At 42.3% G+C, this 21,809-nt stretch overlaps 1 protein-coding gene across 1 annotated transcript in view; it reads right to left on the bottom strand.

Moving 5' to 3' along the window:
- Positions 1–21,809, bottom strand: part of BMP2K (BMP2 inducible kinase) — a 130,484-nt gene that overhangs the window by 93,116 nt on the left and 15,559 nt on the right. The window contains exon 2 of the mRNA XM_019534306.1: positions 2,373–2,491. Coding sequence (XP_019389851.1) covers positions 2,373–2,450 — 78 coding nt within the window. The 5' untranslated portion in view covers positions 2,451–2,491. The remainder of the gene's footprint in view (positions 1–2,372; positions 2,492–21,809) is intronic.

Here is a 21,809-nt window from a genome sequence, read left to right as displayed (position 1 = left end):
TATCCTGTGAATTGGAAGTCACTGGCTTAGCATGTACAACTGAAAATTTACTGACATGCTAAACCAGGTTGACAGCTGTAGCTTCTTTTGCAGGTAAAAAAGAAATATTTTCTTCTGTTCAGTTTTGTCTACAAATTCAGTTCAAAGTACAGAAACTCTTTGGGAACTGAAACAGCAGGAAAATTAGGTTTTATTCTTCTTAGTTTTTAATTAGTTTTAGAAAATAAAAGCTATTCATTCTAAATCCTGAATGCCCAGAAAGAATTAATTTCATCAACAACCCTTCCTCAAACAGAAGTTTTAAATCCACAACACTTTAATATTTTCTTATGCATTCAGCACATTTAAGTTTTTCTAAAACATTTTAAAATGCAGTTTTCATTTTTAACTAGTCTCCACCCAAATATATTTTGACACCATACTATTGTTTTAAAAAAAACTCTAGTCCAGTGGTTCTCAAGCTCATTAGACTCAAGGCATATCAGAAAGTGTCAACTCTTAGCTTTCACTCATTATGGAAAAACAACAGAACAAATCTTCTGTTGCAAACCATAGCGCACCCCTGCTGAGACTCACTGGACTTAGTCAACATAAGAGCAAAGTATCTCTCTAGCAAAAAAGTAAAAAATAAGAACCCAAACAAAATGTATGTTAAGCTATATAACTGCTTAAAATAAATGCACCTACACTATATCCTACTGGTGAGCAAATGTAATGCTAAGTTTTAACAAGAACCAACTTTTCTTTAGGAAAAAAGAATTAAGTACAAACGTACAGAGGATTTTAAATGAGGTTATTTTATAGAGGTTCACCAATACACTGGTCCTGTACTGGATTGGCACCAATTATTATGAGGAAAATTGAGAGTATCAGCAATTGGCTTTTTTTCTTTTTTGTCTGATGTGGCTGATAAATGCCAAGTGCATGCAGCTGCAGGAGCCATCCCCCTCCCTATGTCCCCCCAGATGAGCTGTGGCTCCACCCTGTGCCCCACTGGGCAGCACTTGCCCTGCTCCTGCCCCATCCCCAGTGCCAGCTCCACTCCCTCCCTCTCCAGGGTCCTCAGTCTGCTCCCCCTCAAACTTGCCAGCTGGACGCCACTATCCATGCTGTGGGGTTGCGTATCAGATTGGTATCGGCCATTACGGCTCATTAAAAATTGGCCATCAGTATCAGCCCAAAACATCTGTATCAGTGCACCCCTAGTTTCTTACTTGGCAGTTTTAATCAATCCACCCTGTTTAACAAACACAACGCATACCCTGCTTCTTCTCACTGCTTGCACACCCCATCCACAGAACCCACTCGCTGCAGTGGCATGAGGGCAGCGGAATGCAATTCTGCCCCAGCTCCATCCCATGCTGTCACCAATGCAAGATCCCAGCCCCAGAGCAGTTCCTTGCCCAGCCCAGACATGTGCCCTGCCAGCACCACTCAGTCTCCACAGAGACTCTGGGAACACAGGGCAGTCACAGCCCCACACTCACAGCCCTGCCACTCCAGGGAGGAACTGGCTGGAGTGACACAGGCAGGGGCTGCTAAGAAATGGAGTCCATCAAAGACCTGATCCAGCTTGTGGGCCAGACTTTGCTCACCCCTGCCCTAGACCAGTGGTCTCCAAACTTTTTTGATCGCGCACCCCTATCAGTAAAAAAATTTTGAGCACACACCCCCAATATATATATATATTTATATAAATATACATCTAAATAGAAGTTCTAATATTTTCTTCCCGCACCCCAATGGATTGTTTTGCGCCCCCCTGGGGTGCATATACCCCACTTTGGAGACCACTGCTCTAGACAATGGAAGTGAACCTTTCTGGCAGGTGTACCACAACTTAGCCCTGTACCCTTCACGTGCCATTCTAATCCCTTTCTCTTTTCCCATTTGCTGCTAAACCTTTGGCTCCCCACCCTGCAACTCCCTGACCAACATGCTGGTCCACTTTCTGCTCCATATCTATCTGCCACTATGCTGCCTGTTCCCTCCCCAATATGCTATGTGTTCTAGAACAGAGGTGGGCTACCTGCAGCATGTGGAGCTTTTGGATCCAAGAAGCACCAGAGGCAGTGAAGAGGTCCTGGCATGAGCTCACCTGCCTCTAACCAGAGCTGAGTCATTCCAAGCCAGTGTCAAAAGGTTGCCAACTGCTGCTCTATAAAAAAATATGCACCCTTGCAATTCACTTCAAGTACCTTTTCAAATTCACTTCCAGCAAACAAGCCAATAGCACCACAACAGTGAATCAGATCATTTTAAAGATTGTATGGAGAAAAGTAGTTTTAAAAAAAAAATACATTGCATCTACTGCATATATATTAATTTATAAAGAGTTAATTTCCTCAGGATATAGTTAGTGCTTTGCTTACCATAATCGTAATTTCTCTTCTGCAGATGTTGAGATCAGGCACATTATTAACATACATTCGTTTCAATGCGCAGCGCATTCCACCATGGGTCCTCGCTAAGAACACTGTGGAAAAGCCACCTGCAGGGAAAAAAAAGTAAAAGTTACCTACAAAAAAGATTACTTTAAATTTTCAATTTTCCTATGAAACACATCAAGTCATGATAAAAAGACATTTTAGCATGTATTTTAGTTTTTTAAATTGCCCAAGTAGTTGTTGACAGTTTGTTCTTACAACTAGGATTGCCTTTTTTCATTAAAGGTATAAAGCTATTATAGTGTTAAGGTTGTTGGTTGAAAATTCCATATTAACAATGGACTTTATCATCTCTCCTATAAAGCTGTATTCATTGGTACAAACAAATAGACATTGTAGATAGATACTGTTTCCAGAAGGTTTAGTCTGGAATAAAAAGTGCGCATTTATTTGTCTTTAATTCTTCCACATTTTATTCACAATTTCTGAAGTTCTGTATAGGAAGTTACAAAAGACAAACTGCAGGAAAAACAGCAAGAAGAACTATATATCTGGTAACCATGAAAAAAGTTGCAAACTGGAAAAAAGATAACTAAACTGAATAGATGACATGGAGCATAAACTGAAATGCAATCTGTTTTTACTCTATCCACTGGTCCTCCAGACAACGCTCAACTATACAGACCTGAAAATGAAAACTCCCTTCATAACTCAAATCAAAAGCACATATTTACAGCAACACTAGGCATATAAAATAGCCCATTTTAGTTTTAAGTAAGCATATATCAGTGTTCCTGCTATTTCTTGGGATTTTTTTAATTTTAGTTTCTTCTTTTACCCTTCTCATGATATAAAGCAAGACAAAATAAAAATAAGGAAGACTGAAACTGCTTATTCCCAAATAAGCCTCACAAAACTTTAAGCTTTATAGTAGTCTTAGGTGTTAGCTGTAACTCTTGTAGATAATTTTTAAAAAGTGGATTTTGACTAAAAATTCGTATTCAAATAGATGGATGGAGTTTCAAAGCACACATACATAAATCCTTCCCACACACAGAAATTTATACATAACAGTGTACACATTTAAAGCAATTAAACAGTGCTAACCGTAATTTACTACAATGTGATCATGAGCCTGAACATTCAGTTGGGAATTTTTACTCCACTATGCAGAAAATAAAATAAAGGCCATATTTATTTATATTAATTGATGTTTTGGGGGGCAGGGGGAGGGGGGAATGGAAGGGCTAATTAGTGGTAGGTATTTTACCTCCTTTAAAAAAAAAAAAACATGGGTGTTAAAAATTACTGTGCTACAATTGGGAAATGAATCCACAACTTACAATATGCAATTAAATCAACTAACTGAAAAAAATCCTTGTGTGCTTATTAGCATGTGTGCATAAGTATCTGCAATGCAAGAGGCTAAATTTTAATAAAATTTTCATAAACACTTCTGTCATTCCAAATGAAATTCAACATTGGAAAGGGGGGGGGGGGGAGCATTTTTAAACACACTAACTGAATTGTAATATAGGAACCAAAACACCTTTTTTTGGTGAAAACTTGAAATTAAGTTCCTAAATATAGGATTTTCCAAAGCAGTTAAGTGACCTGAGAACACAAGTCCCATTAAATTTCGAACTGCAAATCCTTATTGAATATAGATTTCTCAACTTCTTTATTTGTAGACGGTTAACCTAACAAAAACTGGCAGGTTATCAAAAAACGTCTCATGGTAAAGATGTCAGTGCCCAGACCTTGCCTTTTTTGTTATATATAAGCATGTTAAGTGACTTAGTAGAAAAAAAAAAATCTATGGAAAAAAAAATCTAGCATCTATTTTGTCCTATTTTTTTCAGTCTTCAAACGCTAAAAGAACCAAATGGCACACAATGCAAATTGTGAATTTGAATTATGAATCTGAATTTGAATTTTTTTAAAAATGCATTTTGAGCACCCAAAGTGGGAGTGAACTGGAAATGACTGAAGATGTGAATGAAGACTTGGATAATTATTCCTTTGGCCATTAGATGGCAATATGATCTAGTTTTTAAAACATGGGACAGTCGGAAGCAAGAGCTGGTAGCAGAAATTTGGGGAGCCTGATACATCCTGGTTGAGCAATTTCCATTTTGCAAACAGGAACTAGATCATATAGATCATATTTCTACTTTATTTACATGCATTACTTGCAATTATTTTACTTATTGTATTTTAATGTCCATTAAGAAAAAAATCATCATGGGAGGGGTGGAGAAGGACAGAGGAGGAGGGCAAGGAAGGGGCAAACTTGGGGGCCAGTACAACTGCACCCCCCTTCCTCCTCTTTAACAGGCCCTGATCAGGAGACCCAAATTCTACTTCCAACTTAATTCTCCCTCACATCTGATTCAAGATTTTTGTGATAGAGGCTTCTGCAGAATAAAATTAGTATCATCAAAAAAAGAATTTTAGCAAATATGAATGGGGGACTTCCATGACTTAGACTGTGCTCATCAGTATCCAACCACATTTTTTAGGACAACAGAAATGTTGAGACATGATGATTTCCTCATTTCAAACTGCTTACTTGGACACTTTCATCAAGAATATGAACCACAACTAAGACTCCAAGACCCTGCAACTTCAGTGATACAATCATCCCACTGAAATCAGTGGAACTACTCAGGTAAATAACCTCTCATCTGTTGGTGGGATCTGATCCTATTTCAGATTTTCTTTAACCCCCAAGCTTTCCTGAAAATATTTATTAAAACTTCACTACTAAAAAATACTGCTATGCTAAAAGAACAGGAAAAAACCTGACCAAAAATTCCCTTTCCCCTCCATATAGTGCCTGGAGGTAACCTTTATTTGCCTTGCTCAAAGATAAAAAAAATCATAGCCTGAACAAAACTGAAAATTCCTCAAGCGGGCCATGAGCTGGTATGCAGTTTGGACTTAAACAAAAACAAAACCTTACACTACTGCTGAACCACAAAGAATGAACTCAGAAAACCCACTGACAGAGCAACAGAAGAAATACTTCTATGCAGAAGAAATACTCTCCAAACCAGACCCCAACTTTTGGCTGTTTTGAAGCTTAGCATAATACAAAACTGATTTTTTTTCCCTCACTTCTTCCAGTCTCCTAAATACATAAGACATGCACCGTATTTACTGAAATCCAAGATACAGCTTCCCCCGCCCCATTCAAGGTGGGGGGAGGGGAGCCCCTTATCTTAGATCTGAGTACAAGGCAGAGATAGGGGACAGGTGGCTGCTGAGGCTCTGGCGCTCACCCAGGCTTGGAGCTGCAGCTACTGCCTGCTTGCCTCCTCCCCTGTTACCTCTATCCTGCCCCCACCAGCTTTGTAGCCCCCACCCCCCCTACCACCAGGCTCCCTTGCTCTCAGTTGTGGCTCCATCTTCACTCTGGCCCAGGGCACAGAGCATATAATGGCTCCAGCCCCTGCCTGACCACAAAGCAGCAGCAGCTCAGGCCCTGGCCCTGCTGTCCTCACAACCACAAATTCTGCCACCTGGCTGGTAGGGACCACAGCCATCATGCACTCTGTGCCCCAGGCTGAAGTGCAACCAGAGCCAGAGCCTCAACAGAGTAAAACAGTAGACAGAGGGAAGGAGGGTAGCAAGTGGCAAGGGAAGCACAGGCATCAGGAGTGCACGTGGTAGGGGCAGAAGTGCCAGGGGGTAAAGGGACAGAATTAACCCACCACTGCTGCTGCCTTCCCCACTGCAGCGGTAGGGGGATGAATTTAAGATAACCTTCCAGTAACTGGATTCCAGACAACAAAAATTATAAGAAATTCATAAATTTTCCATACCTAGAATCTCATTATTAGGGGGCTGTCTTAAATTCAAAGTCATCTTGGATTTGATTATCAACATTTCCTTAATGGAGGAGGAATATCTAATACTTGTACCCACATGCAAAGAGTTTAGATCAATGATTCTCAACCAGGGTGCCAAAGCACCCAGGAATGCCATAAGATTGTTTGAAGAGTGCCCTGAAATGTGAGAAAATAAGCAGCTAAGTGCAAGCTCAGGCTCTTCCCTGCCTGGCTACTCACCTGCCCATACTGCCCAGCCCCTTTACAAGGAGATAAGAAAGCACTGTAAAAATAAAGTTAGTTTTGAAATAGGGTGATGCTTAATTCACAAACGTTCTGTCGGGTACCTTGAGTCTTAAAAGTTTGAGAACCACTGGTTTAGATGCTTCCTAAGATAGACCTCCACTCTTAGAAGACATAAAAGAAAGCTAGATTCCCCAGGAAAATAAGTAAATTTGTTCCATAGTGTAGCAAACAATTATTTTCACCACGTGCCCAGTTATGGAGTGCCCATTTGCCACTAATTCTCTTGTAAATATGAACTTTGAACAATACCTGTTCTCATTTCAAAGGTAATTGCAATGCTATGACCTTCTAAAGTAACAGGAATGGGGAGGGAGTATAGCACTATTATCCCTCGGCGTGCACCGATAAAGATTTTTTGGGCCGATACCAATGACCAATTATTAACCAGCCATATCAGCTGATACTGATCTGATTGCCAGTATGCAGCCCTGCAGCTCACAGAGCAGCATTCTGTGGGGGGAAGGGGCATGGGGGTACAGATCAAGGCCCCCAAGGTGAGGGAGGGAATGGAACTGAGGCAGGAGTGGGCGCTGGCCAGCCAGGCCACAGTGCAGTGTGGGACAGAGCTCCAGGCAGCTCATTCAGGGAACATGGGGAGGGAGTGGAGTGAAAGTGCTCCCAGCGTCTGCATTCACCCCTGGGGGGGCATGTCCTCCCCCCAACCCCCGAATTTGTGCACAGGGCAAGGGTGGGTTGTCTGCTGCAGGCTCAGGGGCTGCACTAGCCTCTTGCCAGCAGGGGCTGAGCCAGGGCTGTGCTCTGGATGAGCAGCATCAGCAGCACTGGCACCAGGAGTGGGGTTACAGGGTATGCTACAGCCACCCAAAAATTTGCTGTAGCCTCCCCCTCATAGGCCTTCTTCCCAGCGCTGCCACCGCCCATCTCCATGAACAGCCCTGACCCAGGACCCCCCCAGCTGGAAAGAGCCTGGTGCAGCCCTTGACCCCAGGCCCACAGTGGGCAGCCCACTGCCCCACATATACAAATGCAGGGTGCCCATATCCCCCATGATTCCCCAGGGATGCATGCAGCAGCAAAGAGATGCTTCCCCTCCCCACCTCACCTCCCCAGATGAGCAACCCACAGCTCCATCCTGCCCCACTCCCTCCCTTATCTGCCCCCCATATGCCCTTCCCCCTTCCCCCCCAAAAAAGACTTACTGGCAAGAGGTTGCTCTCCAAGCTGCCAGGCTACATTTCTGACTGCGTGCAAGCTGCAGCTGCACACATGCAAGTGGCATTTATTGGTGACATTATCGACTACACCGGCCAAAAGAAGCCAATTGCCAATAACATTAATTTGCCTTTTATCGGTGCCGAGATGATATGGACCAATATATCAGTGCACCTCTAATTATCTGTTGTGTCTCCCATCAACCCACATCCAGCAGAAGCATCCTTACAGATACATTCAGTACTGAGGCCATGAGGAAGGAGACTGAAGAAAGGTAGGCTGTTGCCACACTCAACCCTTCATATTTGGGCTCCATCAGAGCCTCAACTGGCAAATACAAGACTTAATAAAATTACTTTTGATACTTTGGTGATACTACTGAGCTCTAGACAATATATTTTGGTGCAAGCTGCACTTCAGAAGGAGTGTCCAACAGTAGTTCTGGGATGTGTAGTGTGTTAACTCTTAAGTCTATTTAAAATTAAGACTCAGGTGGTTTACTTGCACTGCTGATTTAACCATATAAGAGGAAGGATCAGAGTTGTACACAGAACTGTAAGAACAGTCAGAGGGTAGTCTCACAGCCACAGACCCCTATCAGGAACTTCCTAAAGGTTATACCTACAACTGCAAACTACAATATTTCTGATGGGAGAAAAAAAAAAACACTGAGATGTACTGCTCTAAGAGAACAGGGGAAGGGAAACATGTCACCCTTTTTGGCAGGCAGGCCACAAATTTGTCCCCGCTGCTCCAAATGCCACTGATCCCCCTCCCCTGTCTGATCTGTTGCTCTGCTTTCTGCCCTATCTTCCCACTGTGCTGCCTGTCCCCTCCTTGATCTGCCACATGCCATACAGAGACTGCTTGTGCCACATGCCACAACGTTGCTACACCTGTCCTAGAGCAAAGAATGCCCCTATTTTGGGCCCCAAACTAAGAAAAAAAAGGAAGGAATCTCTTCACTTCTGATGCAGTCTCCAACTGATTCAGTTACCAAGTTCTCCCCCATCTCAGCCCTTCCAATCCTGCTGAACACTGGAGGAGGCCAGGATTCTCATAGCTGAGCTTCTGTGAGAATGATGTTTTTACAGCTCAAGATCAACTTTGTAGATGCTTCTGGGTCATATCCTGCCATTTTTCAAACACCAAGGTATTTACATACAAATCTTCCAATTTAAGGTCATTGGTCCTCAACACTGCCTTGTGGTGACTATGCTAGAACATGAACTTGGCATCTCAAACAGTAGACATTGGAAGTAACTGCATACTAATTTTCCTACTTTTCCAATAACCCAGTCATCACAGCCTTAATTCTTCTACTCTACTTTACCTCTCTTAAATAATCCCTCAGGGATATATAAGAATATAGGGATATAAGGGCCATTGGTCTGGCCCACTATGGCACATCTAGCCCAGCACTGTCCCTGACAGTGGCAAAAGTAGATACTACAGAGGAAGAGCACTGAACTAGATTTTTTAGAAGTCCGTGAATGATGAGTATGATCAAGAATATGTAATTACCCACACTTACAATTCAAAGGGGTCTGCACCTCCACCTGAAATTTTCAAAGGGGTCCGCAAGTCAAAAAAGCCAAAAAAAGTCACTGTTCCAGAATGATCTAAACCTAATCCCTATTCCATTCCCTCCCTGGCATCCACCATTATTAGTTTAGAGATCCCAGAGGAAGGATCTCCAACGATTTTGATCAACAGCCATTAACAAATCCATCATCCATACATTTATCCCTGACACTACCTATTCAATAAAAAGCTAGATTAAAAAACAACTGCATCCTCCTATGTACTTGACTGCAGGCCCCTTTCCTCTCCTCCCCCCAGTCAGAAAAGCACACTGCAGACTTCAATGAACTTCTACAGCCTATAAGTGACTGAACTCATGTTTAGGAGAGAAGGGAAAGTAAAGTGAAAATGCCCCTCATTGCCGATCACTCACCTCCTACATCCCCCACAGTATGAGTGTAAAAACACCTACCGACATTATAGTTCGTTAAACCTATTTAAGCAACTTCAACTCTACTTAAGCTATACGACACTAATTTTTGGAAACTCAAACTGGAAGTTTATCTATAGTACTTGTTTTCTTATGACCATAAGATCTGCTTACCACATTGTCATTTAGCCCTTTGGAAACAAAAGCAGTTAAAAATCCTTCTTTATCTCTCCTCTTCAGACTCTACTCATAATAGTTTCATAATGTTAAGAAAGACCAACAGCTACTGTGCTGCAGAAGTTTTGAAATGTCAAGTATTTGGAGAAAACGAGTACTTTGATCCTCTTGATTTATTACCTTGAGTGCAAACATAACTTGAATAACAGTACATTTATAAGACAGGCTTTTTTTTCCAGTGCTGCTCTGGAAATCTGATAGCTATCACTGTCATGGTCCAGAACCCCAAAGTACACCCAACTTTCATACATCAATAAAGCACCAGTAGTACAAAATATCAGCCAGTTAGATTGTAAGTACTTGTTTTATTAAACTATAATTTTGGAGACCTACAATACAGCAGCTGTTCTTATAAAAATGCAAACCAGAACCAACACAAACAAAGTCCCTTGAAGGCAAGCTAGAGGTTCTTCCTATGGAAATCTTAAAACTTTTGTTATTCAGACAGAACGCTGAATTTTGAATTATATATCAATTACATTATGATACAAATAATCCTACCCGAGTGATTCTCAACCATGCTGCCGCAGCATCCTGGCATGCCTCGAGATATTTTCAAGAGTACCAAGGGGTGCCAAGCAAATGTTAGCACTATTAGGCATGCAAACACAATTCACAAGATAAACCCAGATATTTCAAATAGGAATCCAGTGACAAAAACATAAAATCTGATGTGGTTTTTCCAAGTTCTTTGTACAACAGAATGGCTATATTATATTTCCACTGTCAAAAAATGAGGTGGCGTTTTCTGACAAGTGCCTCTAGCCTAAAAACTAGGAGCGCACCGAAAAAGATTTTTTCGGCTGATACCAATAGCCAATTATTAACCAACCATATCAGCTGATACCGATCCGATAGACAATATGTAGCCCCAAAGTTTGGAGAGCAGCACCCAGCCAGTAAGTCTGTGGCAGAGGAAGAGGAGTGGGGGTTGGGGAGGATGTGGATCGAGACCCCCAAGGTGAGGGAGCAAGTGGGGTTGGGACAGGGATGTATGATATCCAGGAGGCTCATCCAGGAGTGCAGGGGGGGCAGCTTCCCGCCACTGCACACAATCACGGGGGAGGCATGGGTGCCATGTGCCCCTGGATTTGTATGCAGGGATAGGGCAGCCCAGACACTGCACGGGCCTCTTCCTGGTGCGGGGGCTGGGCCAGGCAGCAGTAGCTTTGCAAGGTGGGGCTAAGGCAAGTTTTGGGGTGGCTGCAGCCTACTCCATAGCCCATCCCTCTCAACACCACTGCTGCCTACCCCACCCCCACCCACTCAAGCATAGCCCCAGCCCAGCCACCCCCACCAAAAAGCAGCCAGCAAGCCAGCCCTGAGCCCACAACATACATGCCCCCATGCCTCACCCAAGTGTGCGAGCAACAGCAGGGAGCCATCCCCCCTCCTCGCCCCCTCCCTGGGTGAGCCGCCCACAGCTCCATCCCGCACCCTACCCCACCCCAGCTGGGCAGCAACTGCCCCATTCCCTCTCACTGTGTGAAGATTCCCTCAATCTTCCCCCACCCACCACGCCATTCTCCCTAACCCCCGCCCCCAACTTACCAGGCCAACATTGCTCTCCAAGCTCCCTGGCTACACTCATGGCCATATGCATGCTGTGACTGCGTGCATGCATGTGTCATGTATCAGTGACATTATTAGCTATATGAGCCCAAAAAAGATCATTGCCAATAATGTTAATTTTCCTTTTATCAGTGCCAATCCGATATGGGCCAATATATTGGTGCACACCTCTACTAAAAACATTGAGAACCACTGCTTTACCTTAATTTTCTCATTGTAGAATACACTGAAAGGCTGGAAGAAAAGGAGAAGAGAAGGGGTGAAAACTTCCTAACTGACTTTCACAGTGTGCACTACTACCAATTATTTCATTGCTATTTTTGTCTCCAGAATACCAAAAAATTTGGAATCACAGGGACCTCAGGAGTTCATCTAGTATAGGAATGTCAAACTCATCCAGCCTCACAAGCCCCCAGATCTGTTCCACATGCTGGATCTAGCATGCAGGGCCAAGCTGATCCCACAGTTCCATAGTTTCTAGGGTCGGAAAGGACCCGAGTAGATCAAGTCCGACCTCCTGCCATGGCAGGAAAGAATGCTGGGGTCAAACGACCCCAGCAAGGTGTACATCTAGCCTTCTCTTAAAGACCCCCAGGGTAGGAGCCAGCACCACTTCTCTTAGAAGTTGGTTCCAGATCCTAGCCGCCCTGACAGTGAAGTAGCGCCTCCTGATATCTAGCCTAAATCTACCCTCTGCCAGCTTGCGACTGTTATTCCTGGTCATTCCTGGTACTGCTCAGGGGAACAATGCTTGCTGGTCCCCTCTGACTAGTTTGTAACAGGCCACTAGATCCCCCCTCAGCCTTCTCTTGTGGAGGCTGAACAGGTTCAGGTCCCGTAGCCTCTCTTCATAGGGCCTGCCCTGCTGCCTCCTGATCATGCAAGTATGATCTGTGAACTGAATGCAACTGGTGCCAGCACAGGCGCTGCACAGAGCGCATGAGACCAGTCTGGAACACAACTTGTATGTGGCACCTATGCTGGACTCATCCCAGGTGCAGTGTACAGGGCCAGTCTGGCAAAGGTGCCACATGCAGTGAACACCCCAGACTGACCCCATGTGCTGCACTGCATGCATGCCAGCTACAGTCCCACTGCTGTGGGCAGCACCTGCTAGACAGGCTCTCCAGGCTAGCCAGGATGAGTACATGCTGCATGTGACTCTGGTCCACCACCCACAGATAGCACTGTGAGCCAGAGCCATATCTTTGATATCCCTGATCTAGTACAAAACCTGCTAGTATAAAACCATTCTGTTCCCACCCTGGTCAACATTTCCTCAACCCTTTCAATCAACTAGCTGTACCCCAACCCTCAATGTACTCAGAATGGTATTGGTTCCACTGAAGTGTGACTCAGCAGTTTTCTCTGAAATATCCAACACTTCCCACCCCCTCCTGATTAGCTCTAACTCCCCATTTCCTTCTGCTCAAGATTAACCTCTCAGGAGGTTAAAAATCACATATTGTAACACAAGCATGAATAATAAAATAGCAGTTACAGAAAAAAAAAAAAAAAGATGTAAAAATTTGCTGCTTCACCATTTCACCCGGATCTCAAGTACCTCAGTATTTTCCCCATAGTAAGACATTTAAAAATGCAAGGAGACTATAAAACAAATGGATAGTTTTAATCAGATTCTCAGCATTTTTAACTCCCTGGGTTCAGATCAACTACAGCAAAATCTACTCTACTGTATGCTGATCTGCAGGTATTATGGAAAGAGTTTAAAGCAGGGGTGGGCAAAATACAACCACGAGGCCATTCTATCCAGCCCACGGGGCCCCTTAAGAATTAGAAAATCTTTGGTTCCTGTAAAAATCAGGCTCCCACAACAGCAGGACCCGCCTGGCCCTACAGGGGCTTCTGGCCTGAGACCATGCAAGTGTACTGCACCGGAAACTCAGGTAAAGGGGGAGGGGGGGCATACTGGCTGCAGGGGTGGGTTACAAGCCAGTGCTCAGTGCAGGGATAAGCAGCCCCTTGCCCACCCTGGGCACCCCACGCTGCAGTTGCTTGCAGCCGCGTGAAACTGCCTGTGCCTGCTGAGGACAGCCCTGTGCAGGATGCGAGCAGCTGCAGCAGGGAGCACTGGCCACAGGGTGGGTGAAGGGCCGCTTTTTCCCACGCTCAGCAGCAGCTCGTTCCCTGCTCGGGAGCAGGGGGTAGGGGCTGTGTGCTGCCCCTGGCCTGTACAACAGCGCTGGGGGGGGGACACTGGGAGTGACCGTGTGCAGAAGTTGGTGGGAGGATGGGGCCCACACCAGTTACTAGGGCCAGCGACAGAAGGATGCAGAGCAGGGTGGCAGAATACAAGGTCCCGGCCACAGGGGCTCTATGAAGCCAAGCCAGCTCCCCCCCTTCCCCTGCTGGTGCAGCCCAGCCTGGCTCCTGCCAGCCTACAGACCGCTCTGGGCCTTGCCGGTGCTGGCCCTGAGACATTGGTCCCAAGATGGTGGCCAGGGGGCAGAGCTACCCATGCAGCTCTCGACAGCTTGCCAAAACTGGGTAAGCTGCCCTCCGCCCAAAATAACTGCCCCCCGATTTAAAGTAAAGGTTGTGCTCTATTTGGGCACAAATACTGGAAAGCAATGCAGTCTTCTCAGGGCTGTTTATATAGGTAATACTGCCTCTCCAGCTCTAGACTAGATTTGGAGGTGTGTTATGGTAAACCATTCTGTTAATTAATAGCATTGGACTTCCTGGTCTGCCCACTAATTTTGAACACGGCCCGTCTCTGCACTCTTATTTGGAACATTATACCAAGATGCCTTACTAAGTAAACTCACCCAGAGATGCACATGCAATTATTAACCTTTCCCTTGCTGCTTTACCAATCCATAATTTTCTTTATGGGACAGCTAGCTAATTACCTGTGGTTTTTAAAGCCATTTGTAAAATCCTTGAATTGTCAAACTGTTATAAATGAAGACATATGCAACCAAAAGACTAAAAGTATAACAGGTGACAGGCTGAGACAGCATGCATTTGTTCAGCCAATAGCAGGTGGAACAATGCTCACCACATACAAACCCTCTGGATGGTTTTTGGGTTTTTTTTAAAGAATACAGCACACTGCTTGCCCAAGGTAGGGTGGGTGGGAAGAAAAGAGGGGAAAGAATATACAATTTATGCAACTGAAAGCGACTACTTGATCAAGAAGCTGAAGTAGATATAGCCTGCAGTATAAATATACATATTCCTACAGTTTAGAAAAGTTGTTTGGCTTTTAAAAGATATAAGCAAATAAGATACTTTGACAACAGTCTGCAAGCAAATACTAAAATTAAAAACATTCCTTCACTCTTAACCCCCAGAGCACATGTATAGGCACTTGAGATTAGGAGGCATTATGTTACAAAGGGAAGTAGGTAACAACTGAAAGGTAGTTTTCACTCTCCTAAATTTAAAGTAATCTAGTATGGCCTTCAATATGAGCGGATATCAAGCAGCCACTTTAGAATTACATAGATGCACTGGAGAACAGCAATTTTTCAGACCTAAATCAAAATAATATGCACACACTGCATAACATTTTGTTACCCATTGCGTCTGTAGCAGAAGCAGTAAGTTGTGCTCCTAAATAATCTCTACAATACATCTGATCCCCAAACTGGACACCACACTATACCTCCAAACCATGTAGAAGATAGGTGTGATATGGGTTTTTACTAGGCATGTAAAGCATTGAGTAGCTATATCTGAATAGTTTATCTAGTTCTGTCTTGCTGGCCAAATGAACCTCAGTCTGCAGTGTTTCCTATTTATTCTGACATGTTTATAGTTTCATAGTAGCTAGGGTCAGGAAGGACCTGAACAGATCATCTAGCCTGACCCCCTGCCACAGGCAGGAATGAATGCTGGGTTCACAAGACCCCAGACAGGTGATCATCCAACCTCCTCTTGAATTTTCCCAAGGTAGGGGCGAGGACCACTTCCCTGGGAAGCTGGTTCCAGATTTTGGCCACCCTAACTGTAAAATATTGCCTTCTGGTCTCTAAAAATGGCATCTTTAAAAAAGCCTCCTTTCCTCAGAGAAAATGAAAATCAATGTAAAACACAAAATATTAAACTCAATACCGTATTCACATAACTAGACTTTTTAAATAAGAGTTTTTGACAGCCAAGTTTTTGTGGCGTATCTGAAGTATTCAAAAACTACTAAAAATTAATCCTTAATTAAAAACTAACTTAAGCATGATAACAGAATTTTTATCTACCAAAGAAAGCCCAGATATATGTAGGAAAGGAATTATTTTTTGATTTTAATGTCTCAGTTACAGTAACCATTGATGTTACTTGTGATACCATTAAGCAATTTTTAAGTAGACCAAATGTCAAAAAGTATGCTTAATTGCCACCAGCTTTTCAATAAGCAAACATAAAAATTAAAGCTTCCTATCACCATCATAAAAAATATATATAGTATAAACTATATGAAGACTTGTTCGACACAAGTCATCTGGAATTCAACAGTTTCGCATAGCAAAAAGACTTACAAGATCTTTTCCTATGTTATTTTTAGTTAAAGCAAGCATACAACAATTTTGTAGTAACCAAATTTATACAGACTGAGACACAGGAAGATACCGTAAAGAAATATATGCAAGTCCTGTCAGGAGATTTTTAGCTACTCAAATTTTCAAAGTAAGGGCAACTGTTCTTTTCTCAGGGCCCTAGTCATAGGAACCATTTTCTCTTCAACTTTTTAGCAACAAGAGCCATCTGAAAACCTTTTAATTTCTTTTACATTTTACAGAAATTATATCATCAATAATTGGCTTGAACAATGCATAACTTTTCCTCACTGTACAGCATTTTTAAACATATCCTTTAAGCTAATATATGCTGCAAGGCAGGCTCACCCCTGACCTTTCCATTCGCAGTGACTTGCATTATTACTGATAATTACATCATTTAATAGTTCTTTGTTTTTGGAATCCAACTGGTCTAAACCAGTTCTGTAAAAAACAAAGAACACAAAGAAGGTCAAGAAAAGCAACATTTTCTGGTTGCAAACATTTAATAAATTGTTGCAAATGTATTTTAAGAAACAGCAAGGAACAGTTGTATCTTTGAAAAAAGCCTTAAGTCATGAACATTTCCCGCTCCAAACAACATCCTTGTATCCAACTCTTAAATTTCAATTTGCTTTTATTAACCAAACTGAGCAGTGCATTCTCTGTTAAAAGGGCTAAATATTGTTTACTAAAAGGCAGCCAACTATAATCTAGTTTGGAAGAGTTACAAGTGCTGTAATCATAATATAATCCAATTAGTGAATCTGATGTCAAGTTTTTTACCTAGACAGTTTTCAAAAACAGACATCAGATTCATTCTGCTTCTCTAGACATAACTAGATAAGGTGTGCCTGTTACTCATGTAGGGAAGCAGCACTATATTGATCATCCTGATATAGTGCCATCTACTTACTTCTTAGCCATAAAGACTGGTCTCATCCAAGAATATTTGCTCCAAAAAAACTTCTAGGCTGTCTCAGCTCATAAATGTTCATCTCTCTGACTCAAATAAAGGGAAATGCTTCTCAAGTAAGCAGTGCTTCTCAGCCATGAATGAGTTACTTCAAGTATTGCTTGGTAGAGAATTGGACATTTCATGTACACAGGACAGTACTAGGCACAGAATGTAAAAAACTATATCTATATTTATTTTTTTGTGAGGACACGAGGGAAACTATATCAGACCTATTCATTCCCAAAACTAGCACAAGGAAAGATATGGCAACCTTGACAGAAAAGACAACCTAAGATTAGTATTCTTATAGTATTCTTATTTTGCTCTTTTCCCTCTTGAAAGAGGGAGACTCTAAATTGAAATATTACTATTTTTATTTCCAAGCATATGGATAACTGATGTACCAGGTGGCATGATGTCCTTTCGTTTCACTTGCTCAAGTGCCTTTTATTCCTGCCATTTGATGAAATGTTGAATGGACGGTTGTCCAAATTAAGAACAGAATACAAGTCTGTCCATTTCAGCTGCTACTATCGTGACAAGCACCATGAACAAACTAACAGCAGGAAAGGTAAGCATACAAAATAGCCAAAGGATCTGTACTGAAAGTGCTGTATCCTATGATAAAACATAGGCTGCTTCTTTGGGATAGATTACTCTGGAGAGAGCATGTAGCATTTAAAATTTCACTTTTTTGCCCTGAAGATTTTGATTGCTCAAGAATATTTGACTGCCTCTGCTGGATTTGAGCTTTTGTAAGAAAAAATGAAATATTCCAAACTGAATACTGGTCTATTCCAGACTTTTTTTTTTTTTTTTGGGGCAACTAAAGGCTCCAGTTCAGGGGCGGGCAATTATTTCAGGCAGAGGGCAGCTTACTGAGTTTTGGCAAGCCATCAAGGGCCACATGACAGGCAGCCAGAGGCAGATTAATATTAATTTTCTAAATTTTTTTAGGGGCCCCGTAGGCTACATCCAGTCTGCGGCCTTTTGCCCATCCCTGCTCTAGTTCAACTACCATTCACAGCAGAGTACAGATAGCTTCATGCCTATTATGAGGATTCTTTCCTAAACTGAAAGAAAGGCAAGGTCCAAAAGGTACAGAAAAGAGTAATCTAAAGGAACACCATTCTGGAGCACTTCTCAAGAATTCACTGGCTTCCAGTAAGGAAACTAGTTAGTAATCTGCCAACTGAAAAAAAGACAGATGGATCTTAGGGTCCAGTATGAACTAGGCTAGAAGTCCTACAGACTGCCTAAAAGATCCTATGATCTATTACAATGATCAATTTTCCCTTCAAGCAAGCTGCTCTCTCTCTCTGCATTTTTTCAAATAAAACCCCAAGGTGACTGTGTGGATGGGAATAAAGTTTGTATTTTTTCCTGTATTGTTTTGCATGGGTGAATAAAACACTGATGACTTTCAACCTCCCCCACCCATTAAAAACTTTTTCAAGCAGTAAAACGTTTTTTGCTGCTAAAAATCTGAAGAACAGGCAGCCATTGAACAGTGCAAGCAGTACACTTGAACCAGTACCTATTAAAATACTTTTTAATAGTATTAGCCTCTTCTACAGATGAACTTGCCTTAATAAAGCACTTTAAAAAGCAGGGCTTATACATATACATTTTTGTTTTTTTAATTAAAAAACTGTTACCAATCAATGACAATGAACCTCTCTGTAAACAAGTAAAAAATACAGAATGGGGAAAAGTTAAATTATTTAAAACATATTAAAACCAGTCAATTAAACATCAACTAAATAAGCACACCATTTAGAAAAACTAAATGAATGAATTGTTTTACTGCCCCTTACATCAGCTTACCGGTAACCTACCACCAGACTACCTCAGGTATTCCACCATATAGGTGGCAAGGAAAAGAAATACAAAATTTCAGAGTATTCAGTTGCAGCAAAATAGCCAGTTCTGCAGCAACATGGAAGAATTCCACATTCCCCTGCCACAGAAGCATGAAGCTGACAGAGACCTGACTGAGATAAATGAGGCAAATTAACACCTCAGAGCTACTGTTCCAGTTTACAGCAAACATTATTGAATCAGTGTATATTTTTAAATAAGGGCTAAAAGCAGTAAGTTTTAATAAGTGTTTGTTGAAAATTCATTTGGATTACTTGGGTGTCTGCAAGACTATAGTCACAAACCCATTTTTAAATGCACGTGCAATTACACCTGTAACAACAGGGAACATGTAGCTGTCTAACAGGCTTCTGTATTAATAAAGTGGCTACCTCTTTCATAGGTCAGCAGATGAAAGCAAAGAAAATGGTTCTTTCCAATTGCTTTAAGGAGTGGTGAATAAACCGCACTCCCAGGTAGTCTGCAAAAGTCCACTTTGTTGAAAGACTTATAAATGCTTAGATACAGATTCAGCGAAAAAAATCATCAGAATAAGGTTCAGAATAAAATTCTGTCAGGTGCAAGAACAACCATTCAGTAGAGTTTCTGAATATCTCGGGTAGAATAGTTGTGAGTAGCAGTTCAACCTTTTGGTTAATAGGAACTCTAACAGTATCCTTTAGTTTCACAAGACAGATATCACAATATTCATTCCTTTCTCAGATTCTTGACAGATTCTACCTATAACTAATTGGATGCAACTCAGTCTCAAAGCAAATTTAGGCTTAACCTCAATAGAGATTCATTTACCTGTATCTGGATGATTATACAACAGTCTCAAGAGATTTCTGGATTTTCAGAGGGGAAAAACTTGATGGCCAATTTTATTACAACTGACATTACAGGGACAGAGAAAAAAGAAAAATGGCCAATACAGACAGAGCCACCACTACATTGCTTTCACTTTATTCAAATGTGAAAAGTTATCTTCACAACTTTATGATTTAGATAAAACCCAGCAACTGTGAATATGGCCTGCACAGACTGACTTGTCCAGCGTGACAAATCTTAATTTAGCTACACTGAATACAGAATTATTGTGGCAAATTTAACTGAACTATATCATCCAATTTTCAACATATTTCTATGTATAGGCATGAAAGATCAACTGTCTGGTATCTCCCTCTTGTGACAGAAGAAAAGCCTATGAAAGCTCAAAGGATAAGAGGTCTGTGCCCACAAGTCTTCCATTCCAGCCATGCTCATAACCCATGACAGTCAGTATGGTTCCACATGATAAAAGACAACTTGTTCAATTCATTTTTTTTAAAGCTAGTTACATTTACAAATGGTCATGTAAAGATAATTTTAAAAGATGTAATGTCAGGCACTGGAAGATAGAAAGTGAAAGTCACTCAATATTCCACACATCTATATTCACTATAAAACAAAGACTTTGGTTTAATTTTACATCGTTTCCAGCAAGTAAGCAGAACCAATACCAAAGCTCAGAAAAAAAAGCTTATCCAATGGAAAGTAACAGAAAAATAAAGAAGTTTATTAAAGTACACACAGTTTGGCCACCATGGCCTTCTGAGCAGAGGAATAGCATCAAACTACCAGATTTACCCAGCTCTAACACAAGGTTCCCTGTGCTCCCCTATTCAAGTTAGGTAAGAAGCCTCACCATGGATTCAATTATGGCCCGGGACAGGCAGCAATGGCAGTCTGGGGAGGGGAGGGTCCCCCACAGTGTACAGCCTAGCCTAGGGGGACCACAAGGGAGCTGCTGCAGCTTTAACTACAACGCCAACCTCAAACCAGAGCTGCTGCCACTGCTGCTACCTAGCTGTAGGCAAAACCACTGTTTGCTCTGAGCCAGAGCCACCACAAAGGGTAAGCAATTACCTCCTGTGCATCACTGGCTAAAGAGGGGGGCAAGTGGTGTGAAGGCAGGCATGGGAGGCAAAGGGCAGGTAGCAGGCTGCCTGTCCCCTACCCACCATTTCTACCCCCGACACTGCCTGCCTTTCTCCTGCTGCTTTCCCACCACAGCACTGGGAGGAATGCATTTAAGATGACCCCTAATAATTAGATTCTCTACATGGATAGAGATAGTAAGTTCTCCATTTTCCATGTACCAAATCTAATTACTGAGGAGTCATCTTAAATTTGAAGTTGTGGATTCAAGTAAATAAATAAATAAATTCCATCACATGCTTCAGCAAGGAAATAGCACAAACTCAAAAGCCAGAAACTCAATCTTCTGCAACTTGGAGAGGAAAAAAGGACTGATCGGCTGCCCAATGAAGTAATGTCTTGAAATACAAAAATCATTTCACCTCTCTCAAAAACTGGTCAGCTTTATCATTGATCCTTTTCTTAAACATTATACTCCTGCTAGCAAAATGTTGTAAAGCATTGAGGCACTGAAGACAGAAAGAAACAGCACAATCTCAGCATCTTAACCAAAAGATGAATGCTGGACACAAGGTAGAATCTTCCCCAAAGAAAAACAGGAAGGCAGAGAAAGAACTCACTCTTCTCTCATTAGCACCAAGAAAGAACAGAACTTTGTTCCTTAAGGAGATCAGGAACTTCACATTTATTGGACAACTTTAGCATAAGAGATGGAAAGTCTGCCCTATCTTTTCTTTTTTCATCATCTAGGACAGGGGCAGGCAATTATTTTGGGCAGAGGGCCGCTTACCAAGTTTGGGCAAGCCATTGAGGGCCGCATGACAAGCAGCCAGGGGCAGATAAATATTAAATTTCTAAATTTTTTAGGGGCCCCATGGACAAGATGGACTGGCCTGGCAGGCCGCATCCAGCCCACAGGCCACATCTTAGTTTCATAGTTTCTAGGGTCAGAAGGGACCTGAGCAGATCATCTAGTCTGACCCCCTGCCATGGCAGGAAAGATTACTGGAGTCAGACAACCCTAGCAAGGTGTTCATCTAACCTCCTCTTAAAGACCCCCAGGGTAGGAGCCAGCACCACTTCTCTTGGAAG

This window comes from Crocodylus porosus, unplaced genomic scaffold (genome assembly GCF_001723895.1).
Source record: "Crocodylus porosus isolate Cpor-Errol unplaced genomic scaffold, CroPor_comp1, whole genome shotgun sequence".
NCBI classification, from domain to species: domain Eukaryota; kingdom Metazoa; phylum Chordata; order Crocodylia; family Crocodylidae; genus Crocodylus; species Crocodylus porosus.
The sequence above is the reverse complement of the archived record's forward strand: the minus strand, read 5'-3'. Positions and strand labels throughout refer to the sequence as shown.